Genomic DNA, 23,400 nt, shown 5'->3' with positions numbered 1-23,400 from the left:
TTCTGGATCAGAACTTGGTCTTTGGTGGATGATGGGAGAGAAAAGAACATTTTAGGTCCACATTTGTTTTGGTTCCAACCTACATTGGAACCAGGATCCTGGTTTTAAACAAGAGAAAACCTTTCATCCATTCACAACCAGGGCAGATTTGGTTTCATCTTTCATTCATCAATTTGATCCAAATTCCAGGTTTTGAACTCTGATCAGATTTAGTTGTTAATTAATTCATTTTTACATCCAATATGGACTAATTCAAAATCCTGAAAAGGAACCCTTGACTCTAGTGATAGAAAACAAATCAGTTCATCGTTTTTATTTATTTTACCTGGGGAGAAACAACAAGGCAATGACCGCCTGAACAGAGTTCTTGAATGTAGGCCTTCTGTGGCCATTTGGTCACTAATCATTTTTTGTCTTGCAGGTAAATACTTGTAAAAGAAAAAAAAAGCCATTAAATATAGGTTATCCTTCCTTAATTTACGAGCATCACAGTGTGGGATGAAAAGAGAATTTTTAGTCCGGGTCTTTATTTAAAGGCCTGTATGAAAAGGAGGATGTGTGGACTCTGGCTCAGCTGGTCACTGTTTTTACTCATGGCAATCTGTGTCATGTGACTAGACCTTTCCTTGTCATGCGACATGTGATATAGATGTAATGAAAATATGTAGAAATAGATATTTAAATCTTCACAGTATTTATATACGGTCTTTGAATGCAGGTCATCTGTGATAACTTAGTCACTTTGTCTTTTCGTTTCCTTGTCAATATTTGTAAAAACAAAAACCATAATATTCTTCTAGCTTATAAAATGTATAACCTTATATTTTTATAATGTATAAGCTGTTAATGACTTATTTTAATTTAGATGCTTCGCTTTGAAAATAATTAAACTTTAAGACTAAAAAATTAAAAAATACATTCAAATACTGTAGGAAATAAGATCTGTGAGTCACCTGGACCAGATATGCTCAGCTGGTCGTTGGTGACGTGATCCTCGGATGGCAAACTCAAACCCCGAATCCCACGTCACAGATTGACGTCAATGACCGCCTGAACAGAGTCCTTGAATGTAGGCCTTCTGCGATCATTTGATCACTAATCATTTTCTGTCTTGCAGGTAAAAAAAAAAAAAAAAAAATCCATTACAGATGGGTTATCCTTTCTTAAATGGACGAGCATCACAATGCAGGATGAAAAGAGAATTTTCAGTCCATGTCTTCATTTAAAGGCCTGCATGAAATGGAGAATATACGGTCACTTGCCTCTAATTGGCTCAGGAGGTTATTGCTTTTACTGACGGCAATCTGTGTCATGTGACTAATATCCACGAAGATTTTTTTTGGATATCTGGTAACATTTTATAGAGGCACCACTTTAACCTACTGTGAGACGCCAGTAACATCACTCTTCGTCGCCAAAATAACATTCTTAATAATGAAAATGAAATTCACCGTCGTCGCCAGAAGGGGGTGTTCACTGTAATAACAAGAGCGAGGAGCAGCTTTCTGTAATACCCTCTTATTACCTATAGAGGGCACTCATTTGAGTGAAGAGAATTAATTTATCTACGTCACATCCTGTCGTCGACGAGAGGCTTGCAAACATGGCGGCGCTAGCAGAGAAATCAACGAAGGAGCGTCTTCTTTCTGTTCTAGATGACTTAGAGGTTTTATCCCGGTAAATTTGAACTTTTTAAGTTTGTTAATTTGTTTAGTTCCATGTTGTTTTTATTTTTCATTCCCTTCAAATTGGAAGAAACCACTAAGGGCTAATCGCTCGGTGGGTCAGACCGTCTTTACCGGGCTTTCTATTGCAGAAGTGATTAAAAGTCACAATTTAGCGACTTCTGGACACTTAAACACTTAACCCTGTTGTATAATAATCTGTCCATGGTTTCGTAAACGTGATGAATAAACTGCAGCGGGTGTTTGCTGGAGTCTGCGTACTCTTGGTAGCTTATCTTCGACTGCTTTTATTTCAGGGAGCTGATAGAGATGCTGGCTCTGTCCAGAAGTCAGAAACTCCCACAGCCAGGAGAAGACACGCAGGTAACGGAGAAAAACTGTTGACCACGTCACACGAGAGGATGTGTCTCACTTTGGACTGAGAGAGAGCAGTCAGAGTTTTATACATCTCTGCAATATAAAAGGATGCTAGTGGGACATTTTAAACCAAAATTATGTCCCCAGTTCAAGAGTGATACAAATTTGATGTCTTAGCGTTGGCTGTTGATAGAAAATAACTATTTCTGTTCTATTTTTTTAGGGTGACGCTTTTGCTGACTAATCGAAAATGTGTGAATAGCAAAGAATGTGTCTCAGAGTTCTTATATTTCAACAGCTACATTAATGCAGTGCAGCCAAATTATCTTACAGTAATGAAGGAATAAAGTAAATAAAAGAGTAAATATGTGCAGAGAAGTGAGGCTTCCAGCCCCTTCCATTCACTGTTTACACAACACACTAAATTAAGTATCTGGTTACCCAGGTGTCTTTTTATCAACTATGATTTTTTTTTTCCAGTTATTGACTCATTGTTTCTGAGTTTATGGCATAGGTCGTATTTAAAGAGGGTACGCTCTGTCCCCAGATCTTAGAGCTGCTTGTGCAGAGGGACAAGGAGTTCCAGGAGCTGATGGAGGTGGCGCAGCAGCAGGGGAAAGTCCACCAGGAGATGCAGCTGCTGGAGAAGGAGGTGGAGAAGAGAGACAGCGACATCCAGCAGCTGCAGAAACAGCTGAAGGAGGCCGAACACATTCTGGTCAGAAGCAGTAATTTTGTCCTTACTTTGCTGTTAAAGGGGCAGTTTTACCTACTGCCCCATTGTTGAGCTTTACCTTGTGTTCTGTTGTTGTTCTTTCATCAAAAATACTTGATTCTTTCGTGTATGTTTGAGAAATCCTTTCATCTCCATGGCAACCATTCATCTGAGCAAAACGCCTTGGTGGACCTAGCTCCGCTTTCAAGGACGAAGCTCCTCCTTAGAGCTGCAGTTTCCAAGCTGCCCCCTCACAGATCATGTCTCCTCCACTCAGCTCCTTCAGACTAGCCAGCAGCAATTAGCAAACACCTGGTGGATCTGTACTATCTACTGAGCTCATTATAGGAGCTACTGCTCATTGAAACGCTGGTAAAAACGTTGTTGACGGGTTAATTGAGGAGCCGTGTTGTGATGACATCCTGAAAGTGGAGTTTCACAAAGAGCAGGAGCTCAATTTCAAGGAGTTAAATTATGAAGTCAAATTTCTTTGTCACATTTGATATATTTAATTTTGCATTTTTACAACAACTGAAGGTAAGATAGTTACTTGATTGTGCTGTAAAATAACACTGTATGGTAGGAAAACACAGTACTGCCCCTTTAATAACAACATGACGGTAGAACTGACAGTGACTGTTTCCTCCACTCTTATACGGCTGGACTTTAGCTAAAACTATGACATTTATTTGCAATGAGTAATGCAGCATAATTTAACTGTTAATTTAGCGTTCCTTGTGCAGACTCTCTTACATGCCGTGTTTAATTTTGTATTTTATTGTTTTGTGTTTTTTCCCAAAGGCCACGGCTGTTTACCAGGCTAAAGAGAAGCTGAAATCCATCGAGAAGGCCAGAAAAGGTGAGAAAATGCAGTTTTCAGTGAACATTTACCATTTTAAGTTTTTTAATTACTTTTCTCCCCTCTCTTCATGAACTCCGCATACATTCTTGTTCAACGCAGGAAGCATATCTTCCGAAGAAATCATCAAGTACGCTCACCGAATCAGCGCCAGTAACGCCGTGTGCGCGCCGCTCAACTGGGTGCCAGGTAAGCGCCGCCGTCTCCTTTTGGTCAGTTTGGTGTGCCTGTTCTGCTACTTCGAGCTGCTAACGGGAACGCCGCACCGCAGGTGACCCGCGCAGACCGTACCCTACTGACCTGGAGATGCGCAGCGGGATGCTGGGACACATGGCCAACCTGTCGTCCAACGGGATGAACGGACATCTGCCTGGGGACGCTCTGGCTGCAGGACGGCTACCCGGTCAGTTTACCATGGAGGAACAGGAAGAACTGGAGACCAGTTCTGATGTTAGAATCAGACAAAATGGGTCAATGGTGACAGGATTACTATGTAATCTGGAGAAATATGGAGTTAAGATTCCAGATGGAAAACATGTCTCCAGACTGAATTTGGTATCCAGTTGTCTAAGACTTCCTTCTCTTATTTTTTTTCTTGCTTTCTTCCTTTTTTGTTGCCTTTTTTCCACTTTTTTTCTTTTTTGCTTGAGTCCTTTCTTCCTTTTTTTGTTTGCTTCCTTCACTCCTTGCTTGCTTTCTTTTTTGGTGGCATGCTTCCTTTCTTTACTTGCCTTCTTTCTTTCCTTTCTTGGCTTTTCTTTGTTTTTCTTTGCTTTATTTCCTTCATTCTTCTTGTCTGTGTTGCTTTTTTTCTTTTCTTTTCTTGCTTGTTTTCTTCCTTCCTTTGTTTCTTTCCTCCTTCCCTCCTTTTCTTTTTCGCTTGCTGTCTTTCTTGCTCTGTAGTTCTGACCAAATACCCACACTTCATCTTTTTCCTGTGTTGCATAACTATTTCCACCCTCTTTTTTTTTTTTTTTTACAATGTCTCTGCAGCAGACGTTTCGGCTTATTTAAGTCAATAAGTTTTTTTCTATAAGAAACATTTTCTGCCTCATAATTTTTCCTCAGATGACCAGATGTTGTTTCTCCTCAGACGTGCTGACGCCTCACTACCCCTGGCAGGCCTCAGACGTCTCAGTGGGGATGCTCCCTCCTCACCATGGAAACGACTTCGGCCTGGAGCCGCCGGGTCACAACAAGGAGAACGAGGACGATGTGGAGGCCATGTCCACAGACTCGTCCAGCAGCAGCAGCGACTCAGACTGAAACAAAGACACTGTGTGTGTGTGTGTGTGTGTGTGTGTGTGTGTCTAATGGTAGGCAACACTTGAACATATATTTTCTCACAAGGTTTTTTAACAACTGACCTAACGCGTGAATCATTTCTGGAAAGGTGAGGTTAGGAAGCACCGCTCGTTTCCACGCTGTGAAATTCTGAAAACCTTTAACTCACTTTCTTTCTGTCGCCACGGTGATGCTGGTCTTTGGTTCACATTCACAAAATTAACTTGTGACCCACAAGCTACACAAAGTATTTCTTCCTTCATGTCTCCAGGCAGTAAATGTCTCTGCAGAAGATGTTTAAAGAAACAGGTACTCAAAAACTCAGTTGGCACTGCAGTAGGTCAAATCACAAATTCTTCACTGTTTTTTTTTACGCTCTTTATTGAGTTTTAACTAGCACACCCTGACTGATGCCTTCATCCATCTTGTTTCTGTTTCAGTTATCATCCCAGATAATTCGCATGATCATCCAGTTTAAAAGCTAAACAGTTTCTCTATATTGAAATGAACAGATCAACTTACACGTGCACAGTGCCATCTAGTGTTCAAATGGAATAACTCAAGTACTCAGCATATATAGAAGTCAAGAAGAAGTCAAATGTTCTAAACTTGTGCATGAAAATGCAACAAATTCTACAATGTTTTTATTTAGATGACAAAGATGAAGCCAAATTAAACCAAACTATGAACATAAATAATTCATGGAACCGCGTTGGCAGCAGTCTGCAGTTTTCTGTTTGACTTTCTCTCTCACGTTTCTTTCTGTTGTCTCCTCACTATATGGAGGCTTGAGGACCTCAGTTTTTGCCTCAAGCTCTTTCCATTGTTCTGTGATAAATTAGCTTTGTGCTAAACGACTAAAATGGCTGCCACTTGTTTGCTTACATCACACTGACAGCCTGAGCTCAGCTGTACCAAAAAAGGTGAAGTGAAAATGTTCCTCTCACTTTATTTCTGATTACATGTGAAGCTTTTTGTTAAGATTAAACAGGATATAAGTCACTGAATTTTTTTTAAAATTCCCTATAATTTTGACTGTAACCAGCCCACATGTCCACTTAAACAAAACTTGTTCAGAAAGAACAGAAACTCCACCCAGCGGTCACTTTTCTACGTTTAACAACATGTCTGCTCATTTATAATAAGTAGATCAACAGTTTCCTTGTCGTATGAATTTGTTTCAGTATCGTCATCCCAGGTTTCCTTTGGATGTTTTTTTTTAATTCCTCTGAATTCAACCAACATGAGTGTTGATGCAGCAAAACAGATCAGCTTGCATTGTTTTACAACCACTGGGGTTAGAGTCTTTGATACAGTCAAGTTTCCCAATGTTCTGCTGGTTAAACTCCAGTAGCAACAGGTTACCTGAAATAAAACAATGTTGATGATTTTTTTTTTAAACATCAGCTGTAATTGGTTTAATGTATTTAATGGCCTGTCTCCTCTCTGTTTGATTCACTGAGTTTTTGTGTTGCATAACTGATGGTTGTGTGTGGTACAATGTGTAAATAAGCTTGTATATACTTTCCTTGTAAATAAATAATTTTTGAATAGACCTTTTTTGTACCTGGTTGTTTCTATCAAAGTAAGAGACTTATTTACATAAAAAAATAAAGAAGTGCAAATTGCATAAAACTTGATACTCTGATTATTTCATTTTGTGGACTTACCTTTACTTACCAAAATACCTTTCCTTACATTGTATTTAAAATTATATTTTCAGATTAGTGGTGTTATTTGTTCATAATTACTCAAAACCTTTTGAGTTTTTTTTCTGAAACATCAGAGACTCACAAACTGCCTCTACATTCAATCCACTTCTTGAGGTTGAGGTTAATTAATGTTGACCATCTTTTCACATTGATGTAATTTGGCAGCATACAGATGAAAACTGCTTTTGATCTGATTGATAAAATATTACTCAAGCATTTAATGGTCATCTTGAAGGTTCTAATTATATGTCCCTTTAATTTAATTGCAAAAAGCTACATTTGGTGCTTATTTTTCAGCATCACTGCCAAGCAAATGTCGAAAAACGCACAACAAATTAATGTCTTCATCATGGCTAAGTTAAAGCTTTGGAATGGTCAAGTCAAAGTCCAGAAGAACATCTGACAGAAATCCTTGATGTGGACTATTTTTTATTATGTTTGTTAATTAGAAAACTTACTATATATTTTTTATAATATGATATTTTTAGTCTATTTGATTAAGTATTTATATGTCGCCTTTTTATTTTATCAACATTCTTATCATGGGTTTGTATACGCAATGTAGTAATTAGAAGTAATTAGAAAAGTTAGAATGTAGGTCAAAGTTGAGAATATGCCTATATTTACAGCCTTCATCATGCTTCCTTCAAAGGCTCCTCATACAGGGTCGACTGCTTCTTTGTTTTAGTGGAGTTGTATTTTAACTGGGTAAAACATATGATTATTAGTCAAATTCTTGCATTGTATCTTTGGTGTAGCTTTGTAATTATTTAAAACTGCTAAATTTCCACTGAGAGTGGCGGGAATGAAAGGGAAATTTGTAAATCACCTAGGTAAATTATGAATTTAATGATAATAGGGTTGTGTTGTTCTTAAACGACTAATTAATTAGTAAATAACCCATGTTTATGTTTGCAAAATTATTTTTTATAATATCTTGAAGAATACTTTTTACCCCTTTGAAGTTTATTTGTCTTTACATAGCATTGTTTCCTTATTTCCGACAGCACCTAAAGGTCGCACGAGAGAAAGCCGAGTTTTGAAGCCCGCTACGCATGCGCGTTCGTGACTTCTCCGCTGTATCGGGAGACATGGCGACGTCCCTGATTTGCGGCTGTTTGACGGCTAGCCTGAGATCTTCGGGGGCCAGAAACACTATCAGCTCTGCTTCAAAGGTAACTCCGTCATGAAACGGAAGGAAATCCCCTTGGCTTTTGTAGCATATGTCACATTCTGTGTTGCACCTTCGCCCGACAAATGCAACTTCCTAAATAGTTGAAGGGGTCAAATCTGACATTAGCACAACTCCATAGAGTTTCCGTTGTTTTGGCTAACATGCTAACTAGCGGGACTCTGGCGTTAGCATGGCTAGCTGTCAATGTTAAAGCAACATGAGCGGTCCCACAAGGCAGGTCGCTTCACTGTCATTTTTCTGGTAGTTTGAATCGGCATAAGGAGGGGATTCTGATGCTAAAGTGGGGCGAGGAAGCTCGGTGACCCTCCCGGAACCAGCCGTTGTCCCACAGCTGGACTGGACCGTTTCATTTGTCCCATTGAGTCCTTTGGGAAAGATCTGGGGGTAAATCCTCTCAGCCTCTGTTTGGACAGACAGCAGTTTTCACTGATACCTGAACACGTAGCGGCCTGAAAAAGCACAGAGAAACCTTGAGATGGAGAAAATATATTTATCCCATTTAAAAACTGCTTTTCTTTTTGGTTTAACTCCAGATGGAGGCAAAAAAAAAAAAAATCAGTTCTTAATGTCTCATGTTTTGATATCCCTTGAACTGATTCTCATTTTAGTCTGAACGTTTAACCCTTCCATTCGAGATGCACCAACCAGATCAGAATTTTATCATTTGTAAATGATGAAAAACATTAATAATTTTATCTTCTTCTTCATAGTTATGCACTACTTTCTGCCGTGAATTTTGTGGTTGCTATGCGACAGTAGGTAAAATGGTTCAACCTTACTTTTTCAAGGCTGTTGTTTTAGGTTTTTTCCAAGAGAATTTATAAACTCAGACTTATTGTAATGTGCAGGAAATAAAAAAGGTCGGTGGCTGTGCTAAAACTTGGAGGAACCTGGGGTTTTAGTAGTCTCGTGATTCACTTTAAATGTGTTTGCAATACACTCTATTTTGTCCCTGTTATGTTCAGATGTATACGAGAATTTTGTAGTATGCAACTAGCGTATGTGCAGCTGTCAAAGTATAAAAGAGTTATCAGAATCAGCTGAAATGATTAGTGCTACTTCCTGTGTAATTTATACCGAAAATTAAGATAACTAGCTTTATAATTATGAAGTTTACCATAGTGTTTTTGTGCTGTTATGCTTGGTCTGAGTGTGAAAACGGCCATGTTTGAGTGTCAAAATAAGTCACAGAAGTGTTCTTAAATTAGAAACTGTTAATCATGCCAAACGCCGTTGATCATATTATTAAAAGATGCCTTTTCAGTTGTATTTATCTAACATTTAGATTCTTATAGAAGCCTTAAGAGAAGTCCTGCTGACTCAGACTGAGTAACTTTTTGTTTCACATCCTCAGCTGGGTTTCCAGTGTTGCTTTTTCCAATGCTATTGGCAGTAAACAGGTCTCAGATGTTGCAACTAAGTCATGTACACACGTCTTTTTAAAAAGGAATATTGCTTAAACAAAACAAAATGTACACACTGGATTAGGTTTCAGAAAAGTTTTCATCCACTTGAATCCATACAAATCCACCCATGAGCCTTGTTTTAAACATGCCAAACCCATAGGGAGCAGTGTAACATACAGCTATGTCAGCTAATTGGACTGCTTCAAAACAACCACAGCTTCCTGCTAGAAATCAAACATCCTTTTAAATAATGTGTTAAAATATAAAGTTATTAAATACGAGTTGATGTAGATTGGGAATCATGAAAAAGAAAGTATGTGGACATATTGCTGTATTATTTGTTGCAAACTGCATTGCGTGCGACCCTGAATCTCTGTTTTCCCATGTACACAGGCACAAGTTTTTTTTTAATCTCCACTTTGGTTGGAGTTTTGTTAAATAAATTTTTTTTGTGAACAGAATGCAATACATAGAAACTCATTTAAAAAATCAGATTTTCCAGATATCTGCTGACTTGCAGACTAAAGGTAAAGGCAATTTTATTTATATAGCACATTTTCAGCAACACAAACAAAATAACAAGCCAAAGGAAAGAGCAAAAAAAAAGAGAAAAATAATCTAATGTTGATCTAAAGTATGTAAACTAGGAGCTCCTGGTCAGGGTTGCTAAGTATCCTCTGGTCTAATTCCATTTCTGGGTTGGAAGAACTGGAGTCTGAAAAATAGTCTAACAATGTTGATCCAGAAGTTTCCTCTGGGCTTCTGGCCTCTGCTTCTAAATAGTGAGTACTCTACAGTTTCTGTAAAAATAAGCTAAAGAGTGACCAACCTAATTCCTTTTCTGGGTTGCAATAATGGGGGTCTTTCTGTATTATAATCTAGATGGTGAGTACTTTACAGTTTCTAAAAAATAAACTAACGAGTATCTAATAAACTAGAGTATCTGGATTCCAAGTTTGTTCTAGTTCCTTTTCTGATTTAAAAGTGAGTACTCCACAGTTTCTAGCCAAATAAAATGAACGCCTTTGTCTAGACCCAAGTCACCCATCAGCGTAGTGGTTTAATAGAATCTTTTTCCTGCTGTTACCTTTCAATTCATTTGAAATAGTTTAGCTGTTCAAACAATATATTGTTGGTTCATTTGATCAGGTACAGATCCCAGCCTCCACACACCAATGGAGATTGTTTTCCACACCAAAAAATAGAAGAAAATCACTGAATTTAAAGGAGCAGTTTATGTAAAATTGACTTTTATTTTTAGCTTTATATTCTAACTTTATTCCCTCATTAAGGACAAACCTGGAGTGTCGCTTTGATTCTTTCATACATGTTTGAGAAATCCTTCAATCTCCCGTGGCAACCATTCAGATGTGCCAAACACCTTGGTGGAAATTAGCTCCGCCTTCAAGGACGAAGCTCCTCCTCAAAGCTCAAAGCTGCAGTTTCCAAGTTTCTGAGCTTCCGCCTCACAGAGCAGCCCTCCTCCGCGACTCTCCCACTCAGCTCCTTCAGACTAGCCAGCACCAATTAGCAAACACCTGATGGAACTGCACATCAACTGAGCTCATTACAGGAGCTACTTCACAGCTGGTATAGATGTTGTTAAAGGGTTAATAGAGGAGCCATGATGTGATGACTTCCTGAGGGCGGAGCTTCAGAAAGAGCAGGAATTTCTTAAAGAGACAAAAGCGTTAAATCAGGAAGTCAAATTTCTTTCAAGTCATATTTGATATATGTAGCATTTTTTCCGTTTGACTTACACAAACTGGATCTAATCATAAAATCTCTTTAATGACGGTAACCCAGCTGGTTCATCTTATGTAGGATCTGACACACGTCCTGTAGAGACTTGAACAGTAAAATAACATAAAGACCCACATGTTTAGCTCTCATGACAATATTTGTCTGTACTCATTGGATGGATGTTTGTGTCCTCAGGTCCTTGGAGGCTCCACGGGTCTGTTTGGTGGCCATGTGTCCCAGCTGCAGCCTCCCCACCTGCAGCAGCAGCAGAGGAACCTCTCCCTACATGAATACATGAGCATAGGCCTGCTGAAAGAAGCCGGCATCTCCGTACCGGCGGGAATGGTGGCCAGCTCCTCTGACGAGGCGTACGATGTGGCCAAGAAGATCGGTAAGAGAAAAACGACAACACAACAAGGATGTGAGGGTTAGAGGATTAGGAATGAACAGCATCCACTAAAGGTTTTGTTAATGATTTCTTAATTAACTGACTAACTCGATATTTCCAAGCTGCAGGCAGAAAAACTATTGACTTGTCCTCGTAAAAAAGGAGGACAATGATTTTGTCCTTAAGTTCCATGTGACTGATGTGTAAAGCATCGGTTAATTATTCTCGTGGAAAGATGATCATCAGAGGATGAATGGGAGCAAATATTTGATGTCTTCGTAAGCGGCTCTTTCATTCCGACATTTTATTATTAAAGTACAAAAATTTGAGATATGCTGAAAAAGTGGAAGCATAGATTTCTGAGCTGCTTAAATCTCGTATTCATCACATAAAGATGAATCTTTTCTGAGGTTGTTTGCTGTCATCAACAAAATTTTTTTTTGAACATGCAAGTTGTGACCAAAGGCCAAATTGATTACAAGTTTAAGATTTAGATCCATTTTCTAAACCTTAGATCTTTTCTGACAATATTCTTCAGTAGTTGAGTGTTTCTGTTGTTTTGTCCTTAGTCATGCGTTTTGTTCTGGCATCGTTTTTGGTGTTAGGTTCTAAGGACCTGGTGGTGAAAGCTCAGGTTCTGGCCGGAGGCAGAGGGAAGGGGACGTTTGAGGGCGGACTGAAGGGAGGAGTGAAGATCGTCTACTCGTAAGTACAGACACTGAACGCAACAGACGCTACAGTCAAACTGGTGTCATCTTTATCACTCCAGAGTGTCATTAATAACGTCAATGTGAATGTTGTGTAATAAAAGGAGACTAAAGCCTGGAATTGGTTATATTTCCTATAAATCTGTCTGAAATAAAAACTTATATTAGTTTGTTGTATTTTCTACCAAGTCTGCAGGAAAAACTACAAGTAATATGTTTGTTGTTTTTGTACTTGTAAAATACGGAAACGGTTCAGGGCTACCAAAAAAAAAGTGACTAACCAAATTCTGACATTTTTTCCTCAATCTTTTCCCCCTTTTTTAAATCAGTTTTTCTTTCTCAAAAATCTGACTTTTTCTGATCAAGCCAAGAATTTAAAGTTTGAACTTTTTTCAGTGGCCTTAATGCTCTTCACAGTGACAAATACAACCTCTACATATGTAGTAGATATTATTTACATATGTAGATAAAACGTATGTAGACAAAACCATTGTTTTGGACTTATTGATGGTTTATTTAAACAATCCTCATCATCGTCCTCTTTAAATTTTCCTCCTTTTGTTTCCTCTGCAGCCCAGAAGAGGCTCGGGAAATTTCCTCTCAGATGATTGGTCGAAAACTGTTCACCAAACAGACCGGGGAGGCGGGTCGGATCTGCAACCAGGTGTTCATTTGCGAGCGCAGGTACCCGCGCAGAGAGTACTACTTCGCCATCACCATGGAGAGGTCTTTTCAGGTACTGGGGTTAAATAAATCTGCTTTTTTATGCTGCCAGAAGCGCGAACTGCTTCCTGTTGACTTTTTAAACTGTTTTTCCTTTTTTTTAAAAAATTTTTTAATATGTCACCTTTCTATAAATTCAGACGTTGAATGAACCTGTACAAGGTTCTGCACAAGGTTTTGCTAACTAAGGCAGATCAACACCACTAGGGGGCAGTGTTGTATTAAAATTAAGCCTTAGTAATTAATACTTTCTACATGTTCGTTACATGAGGAGTCCCCGAAGAAGCGTTCCTGATTCAGATTGGTTAAACTCAGCGGGGGCAAAGTGTAAACATTCCAGAGATTAAATCTTTAATTAACCAGACCTGAGATTATGACCTCAATCTAATCTGCTGCTCTGCCAGTCATTCAGCAGGGGAACATCCCTCCTGTTGAAGTGGACAAGGCTTCACACGCTTATCTAACTCTGGGGGATCCTGAGAACTTCCTGTAGAATAACGGGTTTGTTATTATTATTGATATATTTAGTCCTGGATTCTTATTATTGCTTTTATCTGCTGCAGAGGAAAACAGCAGGGATGTTTGTGTTCAGTTCAGGAGACGCCCAGAGAAAGTGGCATTTCAGCCAACCTGTGATGTCACATTGTGTTACTGATGCAGCTGTGTTCTTAAATCGAACGCGGCTCGTCAATGCGTTCACAATCAGTCTGTTTCAGTGCTGAAGTGATTAGAGTATTCTGGTGTAACTGAATGCCCTCAAACGAATTGACAAGTCATTTGATTTTTGACTGCGTTAATAACGTGTTATTCTGTGATAAGAATGTTCCCCGTCGTTTTGGGGTCTTTGTTTACTGAACAATGTGACTGTTTGCTGGTTTGACTATTTTTATTTATTTATTTACATTTGCTGCTCAGAAAGGGCAAACAAATTGTCTGACTGGTGCCGAGCGCTGTTGTGATTTTGTGGTGAAGAGTCAGACGAACAGAAAACCCAAATGATTTCAGTGAGCAGCAGAAAGTATCTCCTCATAGGCACAGAGTTCCTACACAACCTGAAAAATAACAGAACTTGATTTATGTGTTTTCCAGCAGTCCATGTCGCATTTATATCTGTCTGTCCATCTGTCTCTGTCTCTCTGTCTTTTTCTTTAAAGAAAATGCAGGAACCCTGTGGACAAAATTCATTGAGCCAAAAAAAGGGGAATATTGGAAATTTAGAAAAATTTTTTAATATGATCACAAAAATGATTCATTCAAAGTAACACTTGAACTTTTTCACACTACAGCTGGAATCCTCAGTGTATATTCTTTTTTTTTTTATGTGAACGATCAACATGCTCCGTATGTGGAAGGAAAATGGAAAGAGGTTTCAACACTATTAAGGCACCTTCGTCTGTTAGTGGCCCAAACAAAGTCAGAATTTGAAAAAGCGACTACTTGTCGCTCGGCTCTATAGAGAAATTTACTGATAAACCAGAGAGTGAGTTGGACTGAGACATGAATCCTCTCTAAACTTTTGTCGCGTGTACCGACACTAGAACCAATGCTTTCCTCTCGTCTCCCAGGGTCCCGTGCTGATTGGCAGCTCGCAGGGGGGCGTGAACATCGAAGACGTGGCGGCAGAAAATCCAGACGCCATTGTGAAAGAGCCCATCGACATCGTAGAGGGCATTAAGAAGGAGCAGGCTGTCAAGGTACGACCAACAGGCACAAAGCCGACTGGAGATGCTTCAGCTGAGGCATCGAAGAGCAACAGAGGCAGCGGATTCTGAGTGGACGCTGTTATTGCCATGGCGATCCTACATCTAAAATAGATACAGACTGGATCCTTGAGCTTTAAATTGCTGACAATAATCTCCTGTCTTCTTCAGTTTTCACATTAACTGCTGTTTCAGCATGTTTTGATTCCTCACTGGCATCCAGTTATTTTTTTTCTTAACGCCACGTCTGACCTCTGCTGGTGGAGCCTGGTACAACAGTCGTAATAAATGAATTTTATCAAACTTTTTCTTTTTTAACATAAATAACTTTTTGTTGAAGCATTAGATTAAAGCTGTTTCACAGAACACGTCATGTGTCAGATGGCAAGCTACAGGAAAATGTCACCTGCTGGCTACAAGCAGCTAATGCTAACCAGCTGCTTTCACACTGATCCTGAACAGACTTAGCTTTTCTTTTGTTTTGTGGGGGGGGCTTTGCACAGGGGGCGGTGCTATGGGCTTCTGGCAAGGAACCCGTTACGACTGCTTGCAGTTCTTGTTTTTTTTATTTCTTTCTAATTTAAAAACGAACAAACTATTTTTGTGACCTGACCTGGGGGACCTACACACATTATGCAATTTTAAATGTTACATCAAATGTATTTCAAAATGAGTATTTGTGTATAAAATGACAAACTATGGATTCTTAGGCCTCATCTGAAGCTCCTCTGGGCTTAACTGGACTTCAGTGTTTTAGCTTATTTAGCAGTCAGAGCTTATAAGAAACACAAACCTTTAGTCAAATGACAAAAACTTCAGCATACTCACAGTGGATCCAGTCAGTATCTAAGAGGTGAACATTAAACTGCTTTGATTTTGTAAGATTCAGATTAAATTCTGCAACTTACCACTTTTAAATGTTGATATATTAACTCTGATACCTCTGCTAATTAAGCTTTTAAACAAGCAGCATTTTAAATTATGAAGAACTAAAAGTTGTTATGCAATCCGTTTTGTGAATAAGAACAAAACAGACAAATGGCTGAATTTTAAGTCAGTTTTTACCAACACAGACTGTTGCTGTTTTGATGAAGTGAGTTTAATTTCTGGACCTAAATGTCTCACCAGCAAATAATTATTTAGTCAACTAAAGGAAGGGCAAACTGCTCTGTAGAGATTCATGAGATTTAAAGCTATTCACCTCCAAGAAGGTTTTTTTGTTGGATATTTTTCTTGGTAAAAGGTAACATATTAGGAGTCTCACAGTCAAGCCAGAAACAGAAAGTGATGATGTCATCATCTGTAAATGTCAGCAGCTCATGCCTGCATGAGGTGTGATGGTTTGTGACGATGCGCTCTGCGTTGCCACAGGTTGCTCAGAAGATGGGCTTCCCAGACGCTCTGGTGGACGAGGCGGCGGAGAACATGATCAAGCTCTACAACGTTTTCATCAAGTACGACGCCTCCATGTTGGAGATCAATCCCATGGTGGAGGACTCCTCTGGAGTCGGTATGAACACGCCTGCATATCTGTCACACTTCCACAGCTAACCTTTGACAGGACCAGGACATGCATAAGAACCAGAAATTTGTTCTTAATGACTTTTGATTAAAGACAGGTATAATAATTATTGTGCAAATAAATGTAACATATTTCTCTTCCTGAATCTTGAAACTTTGAGCAGTTCTGTTTGAATTGATGAGCCGTTTCCTCATGAGGTTTCCCCTCAGTTTTCACATTTGTTGCTCACAGATGAATGTCCTTGTAATATTAGTTCAATCATGAGCCAAGTGAAGCCTGGAGGCCCGCCAGGCTAATGGTACGCTCAGGGAAACCCTGGGTCATCATTTAGTGTTTCAGCAGGACACGATCCATAAACATCTCGTTAAATAATCACAGAAATGATTCATCAGAATCAAAATCGACCTCCTCCTGCGGCCATCTCGGCTCACACACTTGGATCCTGTTCTAAAGATGATTTAAAGATGTTGTGCTTCACTTTTTTGACAATTTTACTGCGTCAACAAAGGAATTTATTTATTATTATTATGTTTAGTTTTATTGTCATTTACTTAGACATCTTTACTGCATATCGGTTGCTGCAGTCCAACAGTGTTATTCCAGATTTTGCTTGACTCAATTGGCAGACAATGCTTTATCCTAATTAGTCCATCATTATTACTAAACATTCTTTTATGCCTGATTATTGGCATAAACTCTGTTAAGGATGGATATGTTTCCATCGACATGCACATGTAGCCTTCAGTAAAGGTTGCTGCTATTTTTGTCCCAGCCTTACGGGAGTTAAGTTAATGGCCGTCCTGCAGGGAGAAACACGTCAGTCAGTGAAAATGTTGAAATGATCAAAAGATCGATTTCTCTTTAAACTCTGCGTGTATGCGGTCGCTCAGCGTGACGGGATTAATGGCTCGGCCGGAGGCCTGGTAAATACCGTAGTAAGAGGAGGGGAGCGATGACCTTTGTGGGAAATGAAGAGGATCAGTTTAGATGGCGACTGTCAAAGAATTAGTGCTCAGAATAGCCTGATTTCAAAAGTCACCTTCAAAACCTGTTGAAGTGCTGAGCTAGAAAACAAATCAAAGTTTTTAGTATTTGACTCGCAGGTCAAAGACGATCCAGAAAAGGTCAGTTTTGATCATTGGCCTGTTGACTGCTGCCTCTCTAGTCATTCAATGTTATTTGCCTAAAATCCCTTGGAGTATTTGTTTACGTTCACACAGCGGGCGAATGCATCAGACTTTCTCACGGCAGTCCTAACGACCCAATTCCGATATTTCCATCCCTCCAAAGCTTTAGTTCCTCAAAGAATCAAGTGAAATCAAACCATTTTAAGTTAATTTTAAAGAATGAAATTAAAGTTAAACTTCCTCTGGTCCCAACATGCCTGTTTGTGTGAACAGTGATGTGCATGGATGCAAAAATCAACTTTGACTCCAACGCGGCGTATCGCCAGAAGAAGGTGTTTGATATGAGGGACTGGAGCCAGGAGGACCCCCGGGACCAACAGGCTGCCACGGCTGACCTCAACTACATTGGTCTGGACGGGACCATCGGCTGTCTGGGTCAGTGTCCTTTAGTTTAGTTTTAGTTTAGTGTGTGTGTAAGGAGATTTGGACTTGTACTTTTTTATATCGCTCCACCTAAGTGTTTCAAAGTAAACGTTCACGGAGTCATTCTGACATTGAAAACCACAATCCGTTCATGATTCTGGTTTTTTCGTCAAGTGATGGTATTTTTTCAAATGGTTATTTCTAAAATGAAGAAGTCCTTAACTTGAGTGGTCAGTTTCCAATTTCCTTTTAATAATTACAATAATGTAAGATGAGCATTCAAATGTCTTTTTTAACCCTCTTGTGATGAGCTGTTATTGATTATTGATGTTAACAAGCAGGCATGATGTCGTGTTAAGGGGGAAAGGTGCTGTAGAACAGTTCACTAATATTTTAAAGCAAATAGAAAATGATCACTAGTTAACAGAGACTGTTTTATTATCACATGGTTTGTAGGGCTGCACCGATAAATCAGCCCTGTTTTCCTTAATTTTGGAAGATCAGCAATAGAAAGACTTCATCAACTTTTCAGACAAAAAAAAAATTGCAATCGGTGCTTCCTGGTGATTTGCATTACTAGCATTATTAAAATATCTCTTCCTGTGTAGATCTCTAATTTCTGAGATTTGGCTGCACAAGTTAAAGCTCAAAAGGATAAAAGAGAGAAAATCTGCAGGACACTGGACAGACTTCCTGTTATCTACTGGAAGTCTCAATCTCTCTCGGTTGTTTACAAACTTAAAACGCTACAGGGGTCTCTTGAAACATCATAGGAATACAGCTTCCTATTTAAATAGGATGTCTACTTCCTCTGACGTAATGTTGAACATCTCACCGATACTGGGAAAATGGTGAAACTGCATCTTTCTTTAATAACATCTACACTGAAGAGTGTTCAATGAAAGTAAGAGGAGCGTATTCTGGACCTAAATTATCTTTATAATGTCAACTAATCAAACCAACGGGCTCCATCCTCTCCAGTTAATGGTGCTGGTCTGGCTATGGCCACCATGGACATCATCAAGCTCCACGGCGGCACACCGGCCAACTTCCTGGACGTAGGAGGCGGGGCCACGGCCCATCAGGTGACGGAGGCGTTCAAACTCATCACTTCAGACCAGAAGGTAAGAAATCAGCTCCATGTTTCAACCTGGACAAACGTTTTACTGCCTGCGATGCTCCAGGTTGTCATAATCTCAGGAAAAAAAAGATTTTTAAGGTCAAGGAAGTTTTGGATAAATTGTTTAAATTTGTTTTGTACTTTATTTTCTTAGCTTGTGTAGGCTAAATATTGTTCTGTTTAAAATTTCACATGTATCCCTCACTGTGTAACTCAGGTTCAGGCCATCCTGGTCAACATCTTTGGAGGCATCATGAGGTGTGATGTCATCGCCCAGGGCATCATCATGGCTGTGAGAGACCTGGATCTCAAAATCCCCATCGTAGTACGGTTACAAGGTGCGCCACGCTCACAGCCACAAAGAAAGGGGAAGCTAATGATGCTGAGCGGCACACAAAGAGGGAGACGGGTGGAGGGTTTCTGCAGCACGAAAACTTCCCTCTGATGATGATTCACATTTCCATAATCAGAGCTCAACAGGCGCAGCGTGGCGCCATCAGCAGTCACTGGGGGTCTCGAGTTTGATTGTTGTGGTGAAGAGGGAGTGAAGATTTTCATTAGCTAATCTCATTATAATCCGCTTCTATTGTCATGAGCTTTTGAGATAAATAGCAAATGGAGGCTTCTTAATTTGTCGCGTGTCTAGCCTGTCCTTGGAGATTGGGCAAGGAATTTATTCCTGGAGTAACCAGGTGACGAAGATGCTGACTTCCTCTGAAAGGTTTTTGAAAAATGGTAGAAATGAACACAGTGTCTAGGATGGCTACTTGCTAACTATATATATTTGCTCTGCTGAGATGTCAGGATGGAAACTCTGGCTTTGGAGGACAGCATCTGAACTTACTTGTCCATCAAATATCCTGAAATCTGCACTTTTAGTTCTCAATGATTATATAAGTATTATATAAGGTTTACTTTTTGAACTTTAGATCATGTTATAATGTTATTCCCTAATCACAAACACACCTGAAGTTTTGCTTTGATTCTTTCATGTATGTTTGAGAAATCTTTTAATCTCCCGTGGCAACCATTCAACTGTGCAAAATGAATGGGTGGACCTAGCTCCGCCTTCGAGGATGAAGCTCCTCCTCCAGGCATAAATATTATTAAAAATTTATTTTTGGCTTTACAAATGAAATGTTTCGACTTTCAGACCCAAAAGCAAACATCCATATTTACTGAACACCCTACTGTATCTGCATAAAATGGTTTGTTCCTTCTCGGCGCACTTCACAGTGACGGTGTTCAGCAGTCGAAGACAAAAACGACTGACAGTTACTATGCTACTAAGAAAAATGATAAAGTTTTCAAAAAAGAGAAAAGAAAAACAAGACGGATAAAAGGAAGGATGTTTGTTAGAGAGGGTGGGTACACTAGCGCATCATTATCCACCTTTTAGCTTAGTTAGCTTAGCTACAGACCAGCGTTAGCCTCCATTTCACCAGGATTTATTCAGTGAAGGAACATATTTATCAAGATATTTATCTATTTAACTTGTCCGTGTACTTTTTATAACTTCCCCCTGTCCCAGTGGAAATGGTGTTCAGTGACATGCTAGGCTAGTTAGCATTATTCCAGGGAGTGTAAGAGGATTTCTCTGTTTACAAAAATACAAAAGTAGGAAATGGAGAAAGCGCAAAGTGATCAGAATCAAAACCTATCAAACTGCTGACTAACCTCTTTTTTCAGTTACAGCATTCACACCAGAGAGTGTTGTTGAACATGCTGCATTCACTGACCAGCTGCCAGGTTCTTTAAGCTGAAAATTGTCTGGCAACCAGATGATTTCTCACAGTTCTGGTTAGGGTAGCTTCCTGAACGCAGGATGTGTGTCGATGCATCAGGTGACATCGGCTAACGGCTTCTCTGTAATTTATCTTCAGGAACGAGAGTGGATGATGCCAAAGCTCTGATCGCTTCCAGCCCTCTGAAAATCCTGGCCTGTGACGACCTGGACGAAGCTGCAAAGATGGTAAAAACACACACTTACACACACTTGGCTCTGTCGTTGTTCGTTTGACCCCGACGTTCTGGCTAGAAACCAAGAGAGGAAACGCCGGATGCCTGAGGAAGGAGGGCGAGTTGTGAGGAGAAGAGGTGTTGATGGTTGGCAGTCGGAGTGTGGCTTTACATTTCTGCATGTTTCTCTTGGGTCACAGAAAATTTTACATTTTCTTCTGGAACTTGAATGAAGGTTCAATAAAATCCTTGTGCATGTGCAGAATCCTTTGAGTTTATTTTAGTCACATCTTCACTTTCTGCCTGACAAAAAGTACAAAACAATCAAAACTGTACAAGTTCACTGCAAAAACACAAAATATTATCAAGTAAGCTTGTTTTCAGTCAGTCATTTTTAAATACAGATCCAAAAAGTACTAGTTTAACTGGCAGAATTTTTTTCACTTAAAACAGAAAAAAATGTCTGGTTATAAGTTAAATAATCTTTTTAAAAATCTGTATTCCAGAGTTATAGACTGAAAACCAGCTTATTTATCTTTCTGAAAAGTTATTTCCAAGTTAGTTAGAAGTGTACTAAGATATTTGCAGTAGAAATTAGACCAAAGATGCTTGTCAGACTTTGTTTTTCCAGTGTTCATCATGGTGAGCTCTGATCGCCTCTGTTCTTCTCTTTGCAGGTTGTAAAACTTTCTGAAATCGTTTCCTTGGCAAAAGAAGCTCAAGTGGACATCACCTTCCAGCTGCCCATCTAAGGAGCCCCCTCTTCTCCCTGTCGCCCCTCAGTGACCTCCGCCCCCTCCCCCACTCACCGACAGTAGGACCGACGTCTCCAGATGCGTCCACCTTCATCTCAGTCGTCTCTCCTGATGGCAAGACTCTGAACGGCTCTCACTTCGAGCAAAACTACCTTCTACACGCTCTCTGTTTCCACATCTCAGTCAATCCCACAATGTTTTGTTGCACTTAGGATGATACGCACAAGCTGCTCCCAGCTTCAACCCCCCCTCTTACTCTCCACAGCTCTGAGAGAACGACTCGCGATCCGTCGGTCTGTTTACTTCCTCACTTGCTTGAAAAACCTGGTTTAAAAAAAAAAAACACAGAGGTTATCATCTAGTTCACTGCCGATCACATTTAGCTGATAATCAGTTTCAGAGCAGACACCGAACAACCATTTAGAGCATTCAGAGGTTTCTCTTGGTCGCCATGGCTGCAGAAGGCTCAATGAATTGTCTCGCAATGAACTCTTGACACTTTCAGACTCTGGCTTCCTGTTAGTTTGTCATCGCTTCATTCACAAATGACACGTTGGTACTTTTTTTTTTTTTGAAGCAAGTATTCTGGTGGTCTTTTCAAACACAAGAGTTTCAAGTAAAATGTTAGAATTTCATGAACCAGTCAGTATTTTTTGGTTTCTGATCCAAATCATTGCAGGCAAGCTTATCCATCTTCATCTGGTACTTTAATAAAATTAGTGGCTTGTAAATTCATTAAAATAACACAGTCAGGAAAGTTGTCACAACCAAAATGAGTTTAGATTTAGTGAACATATATTCAGGTCGATATGTAGAGAAATATTCAGTTTAATCACCACTTGGTGACTATTTTTCCTGCAGTTCAGTCTGTTGAAATGCTAAGCTAACAGTTTATTCTACGTTTTACTTGCTGTTTAGTCATAAGATGTTTCAATTTGTTTTTTCTTTAGTTCCGCAGACAAAATATGGAGAAAAAGTTGTTTGTAATTTTTTTTTTACAAACTCGGATCTTTGAATGTTTTAAAGTTGAATGACTGGAGCTTCGGCTGCTTTCTGAACAGGACAAACAGCTGTTTATACTCAAGCGCTAACAGTTCAGATGGACACAAAAACATCAGAACATCTCTGCTTGAAAGCAAATCGTACATATTCTGTTCAGTCCTTTTTGTTCTTTTTGGACCTCACATCCCTTCCTGGTAGATTATACAAAACTTCTATTGAACATATGAAGAGATATTGGATGTTATCCTTAATTGTGTCGTTAGCTTTTAACTTCTCATGTCTGTCACAGGAAACAACCTTTCTACCATTTTTCTTTTTTTATATATATATATATAATGCAAAAACTTAAAATTCATAGTCTTGTATTGTTTGAAGCAGTTTTTCCTCCGGTTTTTCCTAATTGGCTGAGGTTGTGTTCAAGAAGTAGGAAGTAAAAGCTGATGATCCCGAGTTTCACATCTTTGTTTTTCCCTTTTTAAACCTCCTGTCGTCTTGAGTGCCGGCTCAAAACTGTTCAAGGAACCACTACTGTTTTTTTTTCTTTTCTTTTAGGTTACAAAAAATGGTTTGCTGCTGGACTCTTCAGCTAATCCGTTAGCTGAAGAGTCCATCTAATATTTGTTTATGTGAAATAAAACCTGCAGGAGCCGTCGCACAGCAGCTGCTTCTCTTCCTTTCTGTATCTAAGGTCAGAGTCTTGCTCGTCTGCGCCCCCTTCAGATGAACTGTGGAACAACTGTAGTTGTTTTCTCTCCCTCCCTCCGTTTCTCCCCTCCGCTTCCCCCGCCTCAGCGTCGCGAACACGAGCAGACATTGTGAGTTGTACGTTATTTTATCTTGTAAATAACCAGACTGCTGTTCTCACTCTGTAACATATTTATGATCCTCTGAAAGGAGTTCGACAATGAAAAGAATAAATGGAGAACAACAGCAAGTTATTTTCCATCTCCAGTGTTTTTTTGTTGGTTTGAATGGTTTGAATACAGAAAGCCTTGTTTTAAAGAATAAACAAAGTATA

General features: G+C 39.4%; 2 protein-coding genes across 4 annotated transcripts; both read left to right on the top strand.

The window, feature by feature from the left end:
* Positions 1–1,544: 1,544 nt before the first annotated feature.
* Positions 1,545–6,164, top strand: med4 (mediator complex subunit 4). 3 transcript variants are annotated; one of them, XM_015023624.1, is made up of 7 exons: positions 1,545–1,677; positions 1,982–2,048; positions 2,590–2,760; positions 3,559–3,616; positions 3,719–3,805; positions 3,888–4,019; positions 4,520–4,653. In XM_015023624.1, exons 1-7 carry the CDS (start codon positions 1,604–1,606, stop codon positions 4,636–4,638), a joined length of 708 nt encoding a protein of 235 aa, XP_014879110.1. In that variant the 5' UTR covers positions 1,545–1,603; the 3' UTR covers positions 4,639–4,653. The 3 variants fall into 3 exon arrangements, with proteins under 3 accessions (XP_014879110.1, XP_014879109.1, XP_014879111.1); XM_015023623.1 differs by lacking the exon at positions 4,520–4,653 and adding an exon at positions 4,685–6,164 and having other exon boundaries at positions 1,548–1,677; XM_015023625.1 differs by lacking the exon at positions 4,520–4,653 and adding an exon at positions 4,710–6,164 and having other exon boundaries at positions 1,552–1,677.
* Positions 6,165–7,679: 1,515 nt separating this feature from the next.
* sucla2 (succinate-CoA ligase ADP-forming subunit beta) lies at positions 7,680–23,320 on the top strand. Its single transcript, XM_015023622.1, has 11 exons — positions 7,680–7,787; positions 11,152–11,347; positions 11,950–12,049; positions 12,625–12,787; positions 14,340–14,468; positions 15,846–15,984; positions 17,397–17,558; positions 18,528–18,670; positions 18,884–19,004; positions 20,550–20,638; positions 21,303–23,320. Exons 1-11 carry the CDS (start codon positions 7,704–7,706, stop codon positions 21,375–21,377), a joined length of 1,401 nt encoding a protein of 466 aa, XP_014879108.1. The 5' UTR covers positions 7,680–7,703; the 3' UTR covers positions 21,378–23,320.
* Positions 23,321–23,400: the final 80 nt, after the last annotated feature.

The sequence above is a fragment of the Poecilia latipinna genome, unplaced genomic scaffold (assembly GCF_001443285.1).
Source record: "Poecilia latipinna isolate Pla-1442-1.1 unplaced genomic scaffold, P_latipinna-1.0 Scaffold3362, whole genome shotgun sequence".
NCBI lineage: Eukaryota > Metazoa > Chordata > Actinopteri > Cyprinodontiformes > Poeciliidae > Poecilia > Poecilia latipinna.
Note: the sequence above shows the minus strand (reverse complement) of the source record. Positions and strands in the feature narration are given on the sequence as shown.